Genomic DNA, 20,343 nt, shown 5'->3' with positions numbered 1-20,343 from the left:
ACGCATGTTGGGTGTCCGTTCTGTGGTTGGAATGGAAATAGTTGGACTTTGTGACTTCCGTGGGCACTCATGTCTCTTTCCAGAATTGTTGGTGTTTGCCCTTGGCCCCACCTCCAAGTCTTTCTCTGTCCTGTGCTGTCTTCCCTGTCACACACAGTTTTAGTCCTTTCTGTTCATTGTGAAAGTTGGTGCGGTAGCCAGGTAGCTGGCCTATCTGCAGGAGGGTAGTTCGGGCACTTCAGATCTTGTTTTTCTCCCTCTAACAGTGACTGTCTGCAGGAGCTCCTGCAATTTCTCTGAAAGAAAGTTCTGCTTTTTGAGAATTGATTGTCCTGAAAGCCCGGAATGTCTCCCTCAGGCTTTTACAGCGTATGTGATCAGAACCAGACTTTGTATTTCAGTTTGCTTTGTGGCTTTGTAAATATGCAACAGCAAATTTCTTGAAACTATAGGAGCAACTTAAGTCAGTCCTGGCCTCCTTTCATTTCTCACTTGCTGCTTTTAAGCAGGTTTTAAACATTATTTTAGAATGTAAGAGAATTCCAATTTTAAAGTAGTGCTGGCAGCAGATCAGAAGTGGGCTGAAACTTTTTGGCTTTTTAGGGGTCATGAGCAAACAGCACTGCTCTGATGAACTTCGTTATGCCATATGAATATAAAATATTCATAGAAAGGTAGGTGTGCAATAGCACCTATTTTTTCAATACATCTAGGAGTCTAAAATTCTCAACTTATATTTGGAAGTTTCTTTTCTTGCTTTAAGGTTGTGGATTATGTTTCCTTGAAAGGTGTAAATTTCTCAATTCTAAAACAATAATAATGGCGTTACTTAAACTTGATATATAGATGTGTTTATTTAACTTCGCAGATAAATCAGTTTCCTTGCTGGTTTGCTTTGTCTGCACATTCAGAGTATTTGCAATGATCCTGTGCTTATAGTTGGAGAGAAGAAAAATGGAAATTCAGGGTGTTGATAAATCAAGGCCTGCATTCTAATTGTTGGAAATAGCAAGTTTAGTTGATGGATTTATGAAAGTCATTGTAATTGTTTTACCTGTGAACAAGACCATTGATTTCATCAAATATCTGTGATTCTTAGCTTATCCCCTCTTGTATAATGTCATCTATCAGTAAAAACAGAGCTGATAAGCTTCATAATTTACAGCTAACTAAATCTGTCAAGGAAATGGTCTTATTGTCCACCTTGCCTTTTTGTAATGAAGCTGTGGATGGAGGTTAGCTACAGTGTGTTCACCTTTCTGGAGGTCGTGGAGGATGGGAGGTACTAATGCATTCTGAGCTGAAAAGCTCACGCTTGACCTTGATGATTAAAGTTTTTCCTATCATCCAGCAGCAGTTGAGCCTGAATTGGCTCTTAAAAAGTCAAAAGGTCTAATCAACCTAATGAACAAACTCAGTCATTAGTACTTTGGGGAGGAAGTGTCATAGCACCGTACTGCTCTCCCCAGCTGCTGTGCATGTGCTGTGAAGAGCGTTGTGAGGCTCAGCTGGGCACGAGGAACTGCTGGCTCTGGGCACAGCAGTGCTGGAGGGGTTTCTGCTGGGCAGAGCCTACTTCTGTCTGCGGTGCTCACATTCCTCTGCCATGGGGCAAATGTTACGTTGTAGGTTATAGGAAAAGGAGCTTGTGTTCCTTGTAGTAGTTTGAAGGTGAGGATTAAATGAAAGCTAAACCTTCTTGTAGTGAACTACTACTCCAATCTGATCATGGGCTAAATCTATGCTTTTCTTTGTGGTATTGTTTCTGCTGTTTTCACACTCAAGATTTTGTCTATGTTAGCCACAAATGGTTTTTGTGCAGCCTTTATTGTGAAAGCCTTTTGCACACTGATCAAGTAAATACCTGCTACTGTCAGTCGAAGGCAGTTTGGTATTTTTTTAAATAAGGTTAACCATTCTGAAACGATAGTTGTCACATAAGAAACCTGCTCTCTTCTCCAAAATCTTGGAAATTCTTTGGCTCCAGGAAAAGGTAAACTGTTCTAGGAGTGGCTTCTATCTGGGATAGATCCAGCCAGGCTCATACGATTGTTCAGATGCTCACTTGGGATGGGTCCTTTCCTCAGGTTAAGAACACCCTGTGACCTCTGGCATTTGTTGTTGGCTGCGGGATTAAGGGTGAGGGATGTCACAAAGTCTCATGGTGATTCTGGTGGTCCTGTTCCTTGGGGTCAGGAGCATTTATCTTACTACATTCTGATTCTTTTAAGCCAAATAAATCCTTCACATTCCTCACAAATTGCATTAAAAACTGACAGAACTGCTTGCACCATTTGGTGACAGTGGCAGGGTCAGTTCGGTGGTTACGTGACAGCTTCCTGCAGAGGCTAATGGGGAAAACCCAGCACCCTCCAGCAGTGCAGTGGGTGGGGCTGTGAGTAGGCCCTTCGGTCACCTTGCTGTCCTGCCTTTGAGGGGCCAATGGCAAACCAGGTTTCTAATACAGAAGGTTTTTGGAAATGCAGTGGTAGCGCACACTTAAAGGTGTGCTTTCAGGTTTTTTTTTTTTACTATCTAATGTTGATTCTAAACTCTCAACAGATAAAAAAACAACAAGTGCATTTTAACATGGTTATGAAAAAGCCTTCATATTAATTATACATCAGTATAATTTTATCCTGCTTTGCTACTTTCTTGGTTTTAATTCAGTAAATATATTTGCTTGCTACACTGCTACACTTGCTATTTGTCGATTTAAGCGTGGAGGTAATTTGTGCCCTTGTGGCAGATGCACAGCAGACTTCAGCATTAACATAACTCATTAAAATAAGATAAAAGTAGATCTGCAAAACAATCTCTGTCTTTTGCCAACAAGGATGTGAAAAAGGGAAATTTCACTCAATTCAGTGTATGAAAGTGTAATCTTTCTGAACTGTGGAGAGAACTGAGTCGACATTGCTGACTTGTTTGTGCAGGTTAACTGAAAAAAGATGAGCACAATACACAAAATGTAGATGACCATGTGTCATATTTTGGGAACATTAAGTAAAATTACCTATTTTGACTGATGAAAGATCCTTCCCCAGTTTTATTAGCATGTGTGGAAAGTGAATGTGTTTTATTTTGATGATGCATAATTTGCCACAGTTTCCAACTGGTTTCTCAGTTACCAGATTAAAACCTGGAAATAAGCTGCAATTTACTGAACTTAATGCAAGTTTTATTTATCTATTTATTTTGGAAGGGAGGTAGATAAAATGGAGACAGTGTATTTAAATGGATTCATTTACAGGCTTCTTTGGTGCTTAATCCTCTGAACTCTGCAGGGCGAACCCATCACGTTTTGTGAAGAAACATTTGTGTCCCATCGTTCTGCTGTCATGAGGCAGTTCCTTCAGAATGCCATTCAGCTCCAGCTCTTTAAGCAGGTACTGGCTTCATTGCTCTAATTGCTCTAATGTAGAAGCAGAGTATTTTGCAGTACAGCTGTTTTTTTAATTGCTTTCTTTATTGTGCAGAAAGCATATTATTGTTGAATATGATGTTACTGCCTCAAGAAGGCTGAGAACATAGATGTACGGACAAATGCTATTTTTTTAAACCATTTTGTTTTGGTAAACATTTTGCCAATTTTTTATTTTTCTTCTGTATTTTCATTCCCTTTCCGAGTCCCTTCCTTATGAGAACATTGCCCTTACTGCTGCAAATGTAGAATAAAATCTTCCTGGAAAACACTTTCTTTTAATGCTGATATTGTAGTTCATTGATGGCCGCCTGGATCTTCTTAACTCCGGAGAGGGCTTCAGTGATGCTTTTGAAGAAGAGATAAATATGGGAGAGTATGCAGGTAAGCAACAGTCCTTTAAAGTAATTTCAGAGGTTGTCCCTGACTTACTGTTTTTGCGCTATCATGACACAGTGGCTCATTGTTTGCACTCACCTAATTAACAGTGATTGCTCTGTAGGTTAAAGTATCTGAAATTTTAAGTTTTTGTTTTTGCTTAAGGAACTTTGAGTATCTTACCATAGTCTGAATAAAATCTGTTTGGCCTTACAAAACCTCAGCTTTACCACTCGGTTGAAGTACAACTGAAAGAGTTATTGCAGTGCAGGACACTGAAAAAAAAACTTTGTCTTTAGCCAGAGTCACATGAAGTTTCTTTTGGCAACCTTAAAAAATCTCAGCGCTCTCAAATGCCTGAAAGAAAGTTCAGATAGCAAGTAAAAGAAAAAATGTAAATACCTGATCAGTTTTTGGTTTTGTTGTTTACAGTAAAATGAAAGGGTGATTATCCTCTCCTGTAGTATTCATGCTAGAATAGAACCACTGAGTGCTAACACTTTGCATTTCTAGCTTGCTTTCCATGTGGGAGAGTTACACTTTATTTTTGTGGTTCTGTCTAGGTAGTGACAAATTGTACCTCCAGTGGCTCTCTACAGTAAGGGTAAGAACACAAAACTCTTCCAACAGGCATTCTAACTCTCACTGGACCATTGAACAGTTCTGCATGACTGTAGTCGAGAACAAGACTAACTTGTTTCCTGCAGGGTTTAGCTGTGATGAATTTGAGCGTAGCTGTGAGAAACTAACAAACTCTTCAGGTGGGGGAAAAAAAAAAAAAAAAGAAAGAAAAAAGAAAATATACACTAAAATCAAAATAGGAATTCTCATGTTTTTGAACACCACTTCTTACCTGTCTTGGAAACAGATAGAAATAAGTTATTGTCATTTGAGAAAGTAATGTGTTTTATCCTTCCTTACTAATGGAAAAGAGAGAGGGACCATTGCCACAGCAAAACGTTAGTCATAGTAGTAACTGACACCTGATTTTAGACATCTCTTTTAATGCCTAAAATATGATATGATGTATCAAAAGGTAAAATATTTCTCATCTAAGAGTATAAGTCAGTAGGAAGGGTCAGTTTCTTTCCTGACAGACTTGTTTTTGTACCATTCCATTTGCCTTTTTTTCTGGTTATGAATGGAATTATGTTCCTTATACAAAAAGGCTGGGCCCAGTATTATCTTGATAATTTTGGATGAACTATACCTTATGATGTAAAATCTCATAGTGTAGTTGGATGAAAAAACCTACATACATTACTATAAATAAATACATAGGATGACGATTTTAAAATTATAGGGATGGTGAATGGCTGACAGTTAATATGAAAATCTGTGTAATTACGTTTGATGTTTGATATTTTTTGTTAAAGAGCAGTTGTTCTGTGGAAACATATGTAGCAATTTTTAAAATTGTTTGCTTATGCATCTGATGTCTGGAAGTATGATTTTGCACAAAAATAGGAAAACAAAGTTTTATAAGATTTGATTCTTTCAGTTTTGCCCATTTCTTCTATCAAGCGAGGTACTGTTCAGCAATAGTCAATGGTGTGTGGAAGATGTATAAAAAAACAACGGATTATTCTGTCTGACATAGTGCTTCCTTATGGCTTATTATGTATGCAAATCAGCTTCTCTAGGATTGTTTAGTAGTTAAGATTTCTTTCTCCTTCTATTTATCCCTTTATCCACTTAGATTTTACAAAAGGAAAAATTAAATATATATATTTTTTCCAATTGAATATTTAGAGTTTCCCGAAACTGAGTTTTCTGCCTCAGATATTGATTTGGTAGGATACTTTTTTCTTAAACATGGTTAGAATTTTAATGCAATGTACAGGACACGTTGAGGGTGAGTGGAACAGTCATACTGTTAAAATAATACTGTTTTATGAGTTGACCTGTTGTTACAGCAAGAAATTTAATTTGAAAACCACTCTGTTAAACAGAGTCAGGGTTCCTCCAGTGAAACAGAAAGAAGAATTCAATCTGTTTTTACTTTTGTTCTTTCTCATTTCATTTAAGATTGTAATACTGAGCTCTGCTAATAGACATTAGGTAATGCTTTGTTAAAGTTAAGAATGGACTGCTGTTGGCTTTAAGGAGCTTTGATAAAATTTATTTCATTGTTACTATAATTGTAGAAAGGAAGTGGAGCCATTTTAAACACAGTAAAGACCAAAGCTAACCCTGCCATGAAGACTGTCTATAAGTTCGTAAGTACCAAGTATTGGCTTACTACTGAGATAAGAGTCTAATTATAATCCTGTTTTAACCTTTCAAATGAAACTCAAGGCTTGAATTCATTTTCTTGGACTCAAAAAATTATTTAAAATATGTATTCATTTCAATTTCAAATTTAAATAGAAAAGTCATTTTGAAATTTAAACATAATTGAAATGCAGTGGAGAATGAGAACATGCGATTTCTTTTGTAAGTATAGATGATACATTCTATTTATTGAATACAACTATTTCTGGAAAATAGTGGCTATGTACTCTGCTAAGCAGCTCTACCATCTCATCATTACTCAGTTGGAAATCATTGTTACCTCAGGTTTCTCCGCATGCAGTTTCATCGAAATAAGGGAATCCTCTCATTTTCCAAATTGTTCCATCTTTTCTAAATGTCAATTAATTTTCCCTAGAGATTTCTTATGCATACTTATTTAGAGTCCAACTTACTGAGTTATTCTTTAAATGAAAATGTTTTTGGTTCTGTTAACAAACAGTAGCATGTTACTGTATTGTCATGTGTGGCTGCCAGTTTCACTGTGCAAGGTAAAATAGCACAGAAACAAGTGCGGATTTCTTCTGTGAGCTCAGTTTTAGGAAATAATGCTACAAAAAGCATTGAGATAACTATTTTTCTTTTCCTGCTTTTCTCCAACCTGAGAGAAATGAGTAGGATGAAATTGGTTCTACTAAATGGAACAGACATCCAGGAAGAAGTTTGCAGGTATTGATCATTAACCAGTAGCAAAGATAAATAGGTAGGGGGAAGGACAGAGGGTGTAGAATGTGAAGAGATGAAAGATGCCTCTGGCATCAAAGCAGAAAGCAAAATTTCTGTAAAATTGAATGTATGCTTAGTATTTCTTTATTATTGTTTTAGCTTTCTATTTGTTTCAGTATGTTTTCAGTATCAGATTCAATTTTTTCCTTGCCATTTTTAGTAACCAGGGAAGGTGAATCTTGATGTACTGATATCAGGCATAGTTACTGCTAGAAATAGAAGGAGATTTTAACTTAAATTAATTTTTCATGCAGGCAAAAGATCATGCAAAAATGGGAATAAAAGAAGTGAAAAACCGCTTGAAGCAAAAGGTACTTGAAGTTCTTATTCAAAATGTATAAGCACCATGTATGAAACACTTAGTCACAAAAAGCATTATGTGATCAATAGGAAGCTGTTTGATACAGTGTTGTTAGCACACTTCAAAATGCATTACCAGCTGTCCTGGATTTTTCACACTGTTACAAATATTCACAGACCAAAAAAAAACCAAAACAAAACAACAAAAAAAACCAACAGTCTTCAAACACGTTAAGACTGACTTAAACCCACAAAAGCCAGAAAGTAGAATTTTCTATTTGGAGTGGTCCATCTCCTGTCCATTTTGCTGGGGCATTATGGAAGGGGACTTTGCATGAACTGGGAGATCTTTCTTACAGAAATGGCAGTGAACTTCTTCCAAATGGCGGATGTTCTTCTTACTGCAGGAAAAATAGCACAGCATCTCTCACTGGGCAAAGGATTTATACACTCCATGACCATATACTGCAAAGTTTAGGCAGAAGGAATTGAATTAAGTGTTTATGTTCAATTCAAATCTGAATTTTTGCTGCAAAAAATACTCAAACTGTTTGTTGTTCTCTGAATCTGTTTTTGTTTGTAAACAGTGCAATTCCCAGAACACTGAATTGTGTTTGAGAAAAGTGTCATCCAATTTTCATTGCTTGTTTTAAGCCAGAAGCATGGTCGTTCTGATACATGCCTTATGGATGAATAGTTGATTCTGCCTTGGTTTACTTCAGATACTCTGTTTATCCTTTGAAGCGGAGCAACTAGAGAGTTGTGGAAAAGCAAGATAGCTAATTTGTTAATATAATATATTTGTTAATGTAAGTTCTTATTTAGAATTTGTTGCATAACAGAGTGGTGTGTTTGTGTGTGTGTGTGTGTGTGTGTTTAGTCTGTGTTAGCAGTACATTTTTCACTAAATTTCTAAACCATCATCTTAAGATAGTACTGCAAATGTTTCCATATAGCACAAGTAGAAATTTGCCTTAACGTGTACACAGAATATTAATACAAAGGGGTTCTCCTGTTGCAAGGTTATAAACTCATGAAATTAACTTCATGTACAGTGCACAGTCTGTAAATACTCTAGCAGACTGTGAGAGGTTTGTGGAAAGATAAAACTGCTTCAGATGCTTTTAATTCTATTTCATTTCATCATATTTACTACTTTGTATGTGACCACTTATGGTATAATATGAAAATACTAAATAGAAACATGAAACAGTTTTCTCGTGCATGGAAATTTATATATAATTCCATGTGTTTCACTTCTGGACATAACCTTCATGAATAATAAAGTGCTTGCCCTTCTCATGTGCATTTCTGAAGCAGTTGGTGGTGTGTAAAATAACCAGATTGTTTTCCTGTATCTTAAATGCTAATATAATTGTATGCTATTCTGTGACATTTGTATAAAAGGCTGAGAAATGTTCCTTCATTGCTTTGTTTTATTATTTTTGTCTTCCTAGTCCTTCAAGCAGCAGGCATTCCCTTTTAAAAAACACATACAACATTTACAAATAAATAGCCCAATTTTGTTTCACTTTCCTTACTATGTGGCATTTCTATAAAGCAGTGAAACGTGATTATTCAATGTACGTTTTCACAAGGGCTTAAAAGACTTCTATAGGTAGCTGACACATACTGTTCTACCTCTTCCTCCTTCAGTAGATCTGTTCTTTACCATCCTCTTCTCCATTTTAAATGTAATATGAGAAAATAATTCTAAAAAGATACCGCTCTGTTTAAGGTGGTAATAGCAAAAACTGGTTTGGCCACCTTCATGTATTTTTTTTAATCTAGCTGTCTATGCTACTCTATTTCTAAATCCATTAGGTGGAAATGGGTGAGGGTGCACATTATATTTTTCATGTATTTGCTTACAGTATGTACAGATGTTTTGTGTTTGTAATTCTGGTGTTGTTAAATGCTAAATTTTTGCCAAATTTGGGGTGACAGTCTTTCATATTCTGTAGATAACCCGAGGTTATTTTTAAACTGAACTTACTGTTCACTGCATTTTAAAATATTATTTCCCATTATTAATGCAGAAAGTATGAAGGCCACTGGTAAGGAAAAGTCAAATATAAACATCCTTTTTCCAGTTTTCACTGCCAAATACGAGCAGCTTCTGTACAAGACAGAATTTAAAAATGCAATAAAGCTAGAGGTCTGCTTCCTGCAACTCTGCATAGCAATGATGACCTCTTAAATATAATCAAGAGCCCATTTTGCCCTTGGTCTGCTCCAGTCTTGGGTTTGAATTGCAAATGGGAGATGCAGGATTGACCTGTTGAGAGGTCACTGTGGTGTGTGTAAGGTCCTTCTTTAATATGATAGTAGAGATTGAATGGGGTTCTATTTCCATCCCTTGTTCATTTGTGGTACAGTATTTCAAAGCAACAGAAATAGTTTTCAGAGGATTCTTATGAGTGATAGCAAATAATTGTTAATAGATACAGCATGGTAGCTTTATTTTATATCTGCTACAGAACTTTTTTCTTCTTTTTCTTTTTCTTTCTTTCTTTTTTTTTTTTTTTTTTTTTTTACCCCTTTTGTAAACGCTGCTTTTTCTGTTTTACAAATGGACCATGGTGGTCAAGTCACTCTGTTATTGGCTTGTTTGAAGCTTAACTACATAGAAATAGGAAGAAGGAGGAATGTGAATGGTACCATCCTCAACTTTCAGAAAGGAGAATGTAACTCACTGAAAGCTTATGGATAAGACAATTTATATAAATGGTAGGGCACTTGGCATTAATGTATTCAACACTATTTTACTTAGTAGAGCCCCGTGTGGCTCTAGTTAATGTCTGTTATCAATGGGCTGTTGTCAGTGCTTTATTATCAGTGCAGATGGAAACATCTCATTTAAAGGTTTAGGAAATAACCCAAGGATGTTCCAGCACGTGTTTCTTGTGCTTCTAATAGACAGCATTTGTATTCCATTATATAAGATCTCTAGAAAAATTAATAATGCATTTTTAAGGAGATGAAAACCTTATTCAGCTTAAACTACGTATGTCTAGTTATATCTTGCTTCTGCTCTGAAGTTTCACCTTCAAAATAAATAGGTAGCATAGACCATCTCCGGACAGATAGTTGTTAGGGGAAGCGCCATTTATATACTGAGTTAACTACAGAGTGTGACAGTCTTTATCCACTAATTCATAAAATATGTTATTTTCCTGAAGTAAAAGGTCTTCTTTTGTTTTCACAATATTCTCATATTATACCTTCTTTTTATTAAAAAGACACTGAGACATTGTTAGGTTTTTGTATTTCTGGAGTTTTTAAAAGTAAAGAATAACTTTTAAGGCTTTTTGTTCTGTTGAATGACAGTTGACTTAAGCTACTTCTGGAATGTCTTACTGGCTCATACAAAATCCCGTGCTGGGGATGTATCAGAACTGAGCAGTCAGACTTAGGACATCATCCACACAGAATGGTGTATGGCAGTGCAAAGAACTGCTTGCAGGCTCCAAGCAAATAAGAAATGTTTGACCAGCGCAGATGAAGTCCCAACACTGATCTCAAAAGCGATATGGAAACACGAGTCAGCATCCTGGCTGGAAATCCGCTCCCTCAAGTGGCATGCAGATGTTACTCTGCTTTTCTTTTAGCAGTATCAGGAAAGGTGATGGCATTTTCAAGGCCTTTCAGCACTGTGGTCCACTGCAGTTCTTAAGTCATTTGTGCACACAAGCTGTGCGTTCCAGGCGGCTTTGGATGTGTTGGATGTGCGAGTAGTGTGCGCACAAAGGGCCCAGAGCTTGGCTTGGTGCGCCTTTAATATGGCTAGGCTGTATTAAAAGTTTTGTTACAATATATATTGTATGTAATATATTGTGTTACATTTCAGAACAGTTGTGTTGCTGCAACAGGTGATGTGATTCCAAAACTGACCAGGCCCCTAGGTAGTTTGGTGCTGTTTTGGAGCAGAAGTATGAGTTTGACAGAAACTTACATTTGTCATCGTCGAGTTGTCTTCTGGCTTTGTTACTAATTCAATGTACATGGATGTATTCTGTCAAGAAAAGGTAGCGTCGTGCTGCCGGTGGGGGAGAGGGGAGGAAAAAGTTTTTCTCTCTAGTTTGACCTTAAGAAGTTGTTAATTTCCCCATGATCCTTATGCCCATCGTGGTGAACCACTGCTCTACCGGCTGGATCTAAAAAGGTCTCTCAGCTTCTCTGTGGAGCAGACAAAGCCCCTTAGAAAGTCCATCCAGCTTTTTGTTTCATTTGACCTAAACACATTAGGTCAGTCTGTGTCCAAAGGAACCATTTCTAATTGGCCATCAGCTTACATGTCTCATTATTGTACCTTAGCAAGACGGAAACTTGAGGGGGCATGTCAAAGGTCAGTGAATCAAAGCAATGTGTGTGTCAGCAGCCAACCTTAGGTCAGTCTTGCAGAGCTACAGTGTGTGCAGGTTTCTCTCTATATTTACCAAGCATTATTTCCTTGACATTGTTGCAAAGAGATTTAAGGTTTGGGGCCCACTGCGTTACAGACTGTTTCTCAACTGATTTTCAAACTCTTTTCTCCTCTTCTGATTCCTTGTGTCTGCATGTCTTTGTCTTTTTCAAAACCTGTGTTAGACATACCATCCATACACTTTCCAAGTCTTGTAACCTAGACTGATGGGTCATTTTACTTCTGAAGATGAGGAGTAACCTCAAAAGCAAAACAAAGCAAAAAAGCATCCTGCTGCACAGCAGTTTGTTTTATATAATCTCCTGCAGGCACGCTCAGTTATGCATAGACTCAAAGATGAGATACAAAGTTAACTAAGCTGAGAGTTTGATCTCTCCTTGCTACTTCAACAAGTAATTGTTCTATTACAGATCATTCTGTAAAGTAGGTGAGTAGAATTACTGTTTTCATTTGCAAAATAAATAAATAAAATTAAATTAAAAAAAAAAACAAACAAACCACAGCAACCAATCAACAAATGGAATAGCCCTGTTCCTAGGTTTCTCTTGACTTTGTTCATAGAATGAAAATTTGGAGCTATGTTTTGTTCTCAGTATGTATTTTCTAGCTTTTTCATGTTTAAGTCAGACATTTTATTGAATGTATCTACATGAAGCATTGGTATTTGAAGGACAGTGTGGTTGTTTACAGTACGTTTGATTGACAAAATGCAGTGAAATGTTTTATTCTATTGAGGTTTTCTTTTCTATACTTTTTTTTCTTCTTGCACATATAAGAGTGGGTAGTCAAATTATCCTATAGTGTTCCTCTTTGTGCTTTTTACTATTAATCAAGAAAGTTTTTGGCCATGCTATTCACCTTTTCTTCTACGCAGGACATAGCTGAGAATGGGTGTTCTGCAGCACCAGAGCAGTCTCTACCAAGACCAGCACCTTCTCCATTGGTTGAAAAGAAGGACACTAAATTAAGAGAGGACAGAAGACCAATCACAGTACATTTTGGTCAGGTACGTGTTGGTGTTAGGTTTTTAAACTGTGTGACCCAGGAAGGAGCGAAAGTAATTCAGAGAAAGCTTAAAACAATAAATATGCCTGTTGTTTGTTTGTTTGTTTGTTTTTGTGACTGGTTATGCTGTTACACATTAATTTATGTAATATCTGTATAAATGGCATTTTAAAAACCTGTTGCCTGTAGCTCATGGATTCCTTTTGTTCATATGATGGTTTTAAGGAAAATAAATCCTATGTCAATTTAGGGGGAAAAAAATATTGTAGCAATTTTATAAGATGTTTTGCAGTTCATTTTAGCATGCAAACTACTACAGCCCCCAGGTCTGAGTATGTATAATTTAAAATGATCTCTGTTATCCAGACAGATCATTAGTGTCAATATGGAACATCCAACTATTAAAGCATTTTAACATTCTTTGAAAATTAAAGGTGATGAACTAAGATGAAAAAATCAATTAATAGCTTATTTATGTGCTCTATTTCAGCATTGACAACTGAGATATGCACATTAGTTACTCTAAAAATGTTTATTTCGATATGTTTGCAGAAGAGTGAGTGTGTTTTTAAGAGCTAATTATTTAGAAAATGTTGAATTTGCTGTGATTATTATGGAAAAACATACAATATTTACTACCAGTTTGCCAGTGTTCCCCTGTTAAGTGCTGCTTGACTCAAAAATAACATTATTTTCTTTCAATTATTTTCTTTCTTTGTACATATCGTGCATGTATCAAATCATGATCAAAAAGCAGACATTAGTATTTGATTTTTCCTAAGGAAACATAATGTGACTTTAAAAAAAATTATAAAATGGATGATAATTACAAAATGTGAAGCAAACCAGACTTCTAGATAAGTATTTATTAATAGAAACTGCACTGACTGGTTAGGTACTAGGCAGGAGTACATAAGCTATGATCATTGCTCAGAGCAATGTTGTCGGTATCGTTTTAGGATTTGATTTGTTTCTTTCAGAACTTTTTCTGGTGTGCTGAATGTAATTTCTTGGGAGCTTTTTTTCAAAAACAGATTCTCTTCCAATTAAATATTTGCAGTAGCAATTTATTTGTCACTTACTTTCTGTGCCAATACAGCTGAGAAGAACCGGGACTACTGGAGAAGCGTACTGATCTCAATTCATTTAGCACAGCCAAAAATCCAGATAGAGATTTTATGAAAGATGGATGGTTAAAGCTTTTTAGTGATTAATGAAATGAATAATCAAGTGGAAATTGTGAACTTAAATTCATGAGATTTTTGAATGGTCATTTTCTCTGTGTCAAAAGGAAAAACACAATAGCTTTCGTGAACCTCTGGCTGCGGTGAACGACTTGCGTGCTGAATGCCTACTGCTGACATTACGTTACAAATGCTGCTTTCCAAAAAATCAGCCAGCTTTGCAGTTGTACGGCTATCTCACTTACAGCCTTTGTCCTTTTTCCCAATAGCCCAATGCCAAACTGAAAATTAAATCATACTTTCATTCAAAAGGCAAAGATGGTCAGGTTTATGAAATACAAATTAAGGCTTTTGGGAGGAAAAAAAGCAGCATTTACTGTTTAAATGGGAGATGGCTTCTAACTAGTGATTAAAGGGAGAGATTTTGGCGTCACTTTTAACTCTGTCTAGAATACAGTAGGTGGGAACAATTAAAAAGCCACAAGAACTCTGAAATAAGGGCTGTTTGTGCATTCACAGTTCTTATAAACTGAAGAGGATGAAAGAGGCTTTTTTCTCATTGTCACTTGCTTTCTATGTCTGCTAGTATTATGCTGATATATATGGCAAAGGCAGACTTTTTTAAAATGCATGCATGCGGATTAGGGTCAAGCCCTGTGTATCAGTAATGCAGTAAGCCTCGTCCATACCACTGCAGTGAGAGAGCCTACCAACAGCAGCGAGATGCTTTAATTGAGACATGCTGTCAAAGTGACAAACACATTTGCATACAGTCTATTTATTTTCGTTGGAAAGGTCTGCAGTCTGCTGTTGGTTGAACATTCTTAATCAGCTTGCTGTAAGTGAGCCGGCAGCTAGCTGTCCTATGCTAGGTGCTTCTCTTCATTACATGACAGATTAGCTAAAGGGGGATGGGCTAGCAAGCCAGTAGCAACCTTTAATTTTAACTCATTATCTCTCACCATATAGTGAGTTGGTTTTCAGCTTTTCCAAATACAGTTGTGTATCTGCAGTCGTTAGAGTACAAAAAATACCAGTAAAATATCTTAAATTGTCTCTGAATGTATAGCACTTCAACTGACTGTGCTCAAACATTTAGCAACAATTACCTAACTGTATGAGATTTTGGAGTGTAGTACCTAATTTTGGTGAGTGGTTATCAGACATTGTTTTAAAAGTTTATTGCAGAATTGCTTTAATATTGATTTCTGTAATACTAAGACACTGTGCAAAAGCTCTTGTTGGTTATGAAAAGGATTTTAGGCAGATTGCCTAGGACAAGGACAAGTGATCTTGGTGAGACTACAGGAGGAGACTGCAGTGGAAGAGCGTGACCACAGCTCTTTCTCTTTGACTTTGCGTGCTCTTTGGCTTACACAGGGTGTAGCTTTAATGTGAACCCTCGGATCAGGCAGGTATAAGGAGCTCTGAGGGACTCTGAGGCAATGCAGTTACTCAACAAGTAGCAAGAACAGTACAGACTGCCAGGGCTTAATGAGTGGGGAGAAGGGGGAGTAGTTTTCCAATCACTGAAAAGATTCCAATGAATAGTGTGTAGTACTGAGTAATACTGACTGGTAGTGGGGAAAACTGAGGTTCATTTTAGTAGAAAATACTCTGCTACAGAGAACATCCTTTGTGAATATCTTGCTTTTGCTTGCCTTCTTCCTGCTTTTTGTTTTATAACGTGACCAAAACTTACCTAACACATCCAAACGCGCTGCATGTTCAGCCTCTGGCGGCCACCGCCTTGCTGACACAGAGCTATGTGGCATTGCCATGCCATGTGGGCACTGCCAGCCCACAGCTCAGCAGCGCTGTGGGATGGCAGCTACAGCTCTATGTGCACACTCCTGCTTTTTAGGTAGCATACGTATTTATCTTTGTCATCTTTTCCTGTGTGGAAAATAAATACTGTGTCACTGTGGCTGTTTGAAACACATTCCTTGTCCATGAAAGCAGCTATTAGGGGCTCCTGTGACAGGACCCACAGCTTGAAACCTTGAGGTCTGCTGGGATGCTGGACTTGTTAGGTTTTGTGGGTCCTTTTGTTTTAAATATGTCCTTTTCTTTTCACCTTAATGGCTATGGAGATTTTAGCTCTCCTTATTGGTCTTCAGTTTTATCTTTTTATGTTCAAAATACCTTTTCATGTTTTTTCAGATTGCGTTTATGTTAACACTGCAGAGATTATGTTTTTGCTATAAATTTCACTTTTCTTTACTGATCTGTTACTGGTGGGAAAACTGCAGTGGTGAGGATGCTATATAGAGCATGACATTAACAACCTTCGAGCAATTCCACTCTGTGATTTTCATTTACTGATGATTGATCTGTATTGCATTTGAATGTTGTCTGATTTTAGAAGTTTGTGAATGTTGTCTGGGGGGCCTTTAGTATCTCTGTACCCTACATGAGCATGACTTCTTATTTGCTGCTCTTATGCCACCAGGAAAAAAAAAAGAGAAAATCATGCAAGAAATGGAATAGGTCATTTGCATTTTCTTTCTGCAAGATTTAGCAATCCTGACAAGATGTTTTTGGGTTTTTTTTGTAGTTTTGGGGTTTTTTTAGTGGCAAAAGTCTCATATCTGCTTCAAGTATTTGGGTAAGGAATATTTACACGTTATATGTGTTGTATCCAAAAAGCAAAGAGTCTGGGAAATGGAGGCATCTCCTTAATGATGTTGATTGTATCCCTGTTTCAAGGAACCAGGCAGCTTCCAAAATTGTTTGCTGAGTTTTAATGAGCAGAAGGCTTTCACTGTTTTTTCTTATGCATTTATTTTTTGCATTATCTAAAGGGGAGAGTAAATAAATAGAATGGATGATTTTGCTGAAGGAGAAAGGTAGTTTAATATCCAAATCTGATACTTATGAAGCCTTTTTCTTCAGAAGATTTTTTCTACTAGGCCATTCATACAGTAGAAGAGCTGTGATAAACACCTACTCTGTGTCTGTGTGCCACAGCCGTGACAGGAAATGTTCAATGATTTTTCAGTTTTGTGACGTACTAAACTCAGAGGACACATTGACTGGTCACTCAAACTGCTGCAGCTGTGAGTCCTGGTGTGTACAGGTATGGCTCCACTGAACTTGTTGTATTATGCAATCTGAGATGGTCCAACATGTGGTCATATGGTCCAACAGAGCACTCATGTTTTGAGGTTGCAGATCTCTTCTTGGAGAGTAAAGGGAGCACTTTATTTTCCAAAAACATACTTGGGTTTTGCACATCCTCCTAATGAAGTTTTTGCTAACCATACTGCATCCTTCCCCTTCCACCCCTCAACAAATCTTCATGGTGCTCCTGTGAAATGCTGCATGACTCCTCCTACAAGAACTTCCTTGTTCTTGGTAGATCATTACCTGTGCCTAGTATTGTCATCAGTCTTTGAGAAGTGGTGTAGGTAAACATAGAAGGGGGTGAGCCTGGCTTCTTTAACAATAAATCTAAACTTGTTTCTCTGCAGATTTTTACACGGTCAGTAGTCCAGCTGGTCAGGTACAACCAAAGCAGCAAATGACAACAAGCTGCTAAAATCATTCTTTGTCAGGAAAGAATGTTGTTTCGTTAGAAGTAAGTTATAATGGCAGATCTGCTCAGCTCTGTAATTCTTTCTACTACAGTTAGAATGTCTTTTGTCAACTGAAGCTTATGTTTTGTTTTCTGTGGCTTATATTTATTTACCTGCAAATGGAATACTTTATTTATGGGCAAAAATGTAAGGCTCAATAAAATGTAAAAGAGACATCTAAATACATCTCAAGAGATCCAGTCATATTCCATTATGTATGCAAACTAGGGAGAATTAGTATTTCAGAGATTGATATTAATAATGAAACAAATGAAAGAATACTCATGTACTCATGTGATAAAGCAGCATATCAGACTGTGGAAAAACTTGTCCAAAACTTTAAACTTGCATGGGCCATGGAATTGAAACAATCACCTTATTTGCTGTTTTGTTCATTTGCTGTAAAGGAACTACACAGAAATGTTCATTTTTTCCATTTATGATCTGCACCTAGACATGCAAAATGAAGAACTCAGCTTTGTAGGGCAGGTTTCTTCTTCAAGAAGATTAAAGAGCATTAAGAGGTCAGGGGGAGGATGGGGAGAAAAAGAGCCAGCTACATTCCAGAAATGCAAAACTGGATCAGTGAAGGCAGAGGCAAGCAGAAGGAGGGATTAACTCCAGTGCAAAAGAGAGCAAGTAAGGAAGGGAGGAAGGCTGCTTTGCCAGACCCTGTGACTCCCTTCACACCCAAGTGCATTGGAACAATAGCAGATTTCCCCAGATCACAGCAAGCATTGTGTAGCACTGAGGTAGAAACCAAAGGGGAAAGGGGAAAACAAGTTCATTTTCCAATATTCATGCAACTGTATGCTGTGACTGCAAAGACAGCCTCCTCTTCTCCTTCCCACTCAGAACTATTTTGACAATGGAGATACCTTCATTAACAAAATGAGCTTTCATTCCTCTCTTCCCCACTGATGAGCATTATTGTTTCCCTGTTCCTTTCTGCTGAACCACGTAGAGTTTCCTCCCTCTCTCCATTTGATTCTCTGTATATTTATTAAAAGTATATGCTTTTTTCCTTAAAATTCTTCTGTCTTCAGAAAACATATTTTCTATCCTCATTTCTTCTCCCTTTTTTCTTTGGCTGTTCCTTTTAGAAAGAAGTTCACTGTAGCTCAGTAGAAGTCACTTTGCTAGGAATGAAAATGTGTTGTCCGTCTAATGTATGCTTGAGACAACTCAAATGTCTGATCAGGTTCTTAGGTTACAGTATTTGTAGTAAGGGGAATAAAAACAATGTCGATTGACAAGAAAGTGATTCCTCTGATTGAAATTCTGTGTGGTGTGCAAGATTTTCAGAAATGACAATCCACGGGGTACGAATTATCTAACTAAAAGGCATGCACTCTTGTCATGCGTGTAAGTATTTGACAAGTAAGACCTGGCTCTCACTTTAGGAAGATACATACACCACCTGCAGTGCATACCCAAAAGTTACTGCCTCTGAGGCACACACTTGCCAGTATTTTGTAATGAGCAACCAGACAGGTATGTCTTCGGCAGCTACTCCAACATAGCATGCGTGTAGCTTATATTGTGTAGGAATTCAGAATTTGCAGTAAGATTCTGTGACTCTACTCCTGCATCCAGCAGAACTGTTCATCCACAAAGCATATACTGGGCTATGGCTTTTAGTATTTGCCAACTGTCTTGGCTTTTCAAGCACTTCTTAAACAAGGATGATCAGAATAAATTTACTGCCCTGAGTACATTCAAGTTATATGCCATAATGGTTGGATATATGGAGAAAATACTGTGGTTGAGCTGACCTCCGTAGTGCTCTGTGACAGGCAGTAGCAGCTGTAACATGTCTGTGCAGAATTTCCTTGTTAGTCTTGTTATGTCGAGGAACCCACAAATATCTTGTAGAGAGTTTCTTGGTCCGTCACTGCTGGCATGTGGAAACAAAATTGTGCTTTATAAATAATACATACATATAAAATAAATACGTCAGTGCATGCAAGGCTAACCAAATCATCTAGACTGACAACTTCAGATAAAGCTCAGAGGCCTTATGGATGACTTGCATGGTGTATCAGTGTTGAGCAGCATCCAGAAGTTTCTTTTGTACTACTTATGAAGTGGATAGGACAGAACTGTCTGAATTGACCTCTAAATCACTTGATTAAACTAGAACATTAAAAGGAGAGAATACATGGAGCATGTGATTCTTCCAGCTGCTAACCCCTCTGTGTTTGCTTGTTTGGCCAAGCATCTTTTCCTCTTTCTCTCTTTTTTTTTTTTAATACAAATATTCTACTTACTAGAGAGCAGTAGCTGTTAATAAGGGCTATACACATTTTCCAACATTTTGAATCGTGTGATTTGAGCAGTTTACTTGGTTTGAATCCCAGTATCAGGCCCCCAGGAAGCCCAGTGTAGAACTGACAAAATGACCGGTTAAAAAAGAAAGCAGATGAAAAGTGTGACTTTTTTTCTTTATATTTAAAATCACATAGCTGTATTTTCCAGTATTTTAAATGAAAAATATATGTAGTTAGTTCCATGTTGACAGTGTCCTTGAGGATTTGACAGTGAGATTTTCCAGCGGTTGCTCTTCGTTAGAATCCTGGTGGAGTTTAATAAGGCAGCCGAACTGCTGGCACCTCCAGTTCTTGTTTGTTCTCCGAGGGCTCGGGGCTGCTGCAGTAAGCACATCGACCAGGGCTGATCATTACAAGGGCGTACGCCACCATGAATAAAAATGTCACACGTTTTCCCATCTCACAGCAGTACAAAATGTCAGTCCTGTCAAACAGACATTGCAGGTAGCAGCGAGCAGTCAGTACAAATTGGGAAGCCGAATATTCCCCCAGCTTTCTGATATTCTTCATTTGAAGCGGAAGAAAAACAGTTGTTAACCTATTAGCTGTGATTTTAAACTCTGCTGAGATAGTAGATGGATAGACTTTAATACATAGGGATAAATATATTCCTAGGGTCTGGGATTTTTTTTTTCCAACATGCGCCTCCATCTATGTATGTTGAGAAGTAGAATGAAAAGAAGCCACTGCAAATTGCACT

At 37.4% G+C, this 20,343-nt stretch overlaps 1 protein-coding gene across 16 annotated transcripts in view; it reads left to right on the top strand.

Annotated features, from left to right (window-relative positions):
* DENND1A (DENN domain containing 1A) overlaps window positions 1-20,343 on the top strand; it is a 177,198-nt gene that overhangs the window by 133,162 nt on the left and 23,693 nt on the right. For 9 of the 16 annotated variants that reach the window (NM_001396590.1, NM_001396589.1, NM_001396588.1 and 6 more), the window contains 6 exons: window positions 3,288-3,389; window positions 3,721-3,808; window positions 4,366-4,406; window positions 5,950-6,021; window positions 7,075-7,131; window positions 12,421-12,552. In NM_001396590.1, coding sequence (NP_001383519.1) covers window positions 3,288-3,389; window positions 3,721-3,808; window positions 4,366-4,406; window positions 5,950-6,021; window positions 7,075-7,131; window positions 12,421-12,552 — 492 coding nt within the window. Of the gene's footprint in view, window positions 1-3,287; window positions 3,390-3,720; window positions 3,809-4,365; window positions 4,407-5,949; window positions 6,022-7,074; window positions 7,132-12,420; window positions 12,553-16,736; window positions 16,815-20,343 lie in introns of all 16 variants that reach the window. The other 7 variants (XM_040649134.2, XM_025141327.3, XM_025141322.3 and 4 more) reach the window with 1 other exon arrangement.

This window comes from Gallus gallus, chromosome 17 (assembly GCF_016699485.2).
Source record: "Gallus gallus isolate bGalGal1 chromosome 17, bGalGal1.mat.broiler.GRCg7b, whole genome shotgun sequence".
In the NCBI taxonomy this organism is placed as follows: Eukaryota; Metazoa; Chordata; class Aves; order Galliformes; family Phasianidae; genus Gallus; species Gallus gallus.
Note: the sequence above shows the minus strand (reverse complement) of the source record. Positions and strands in the feature narration are given on the sequence as shown.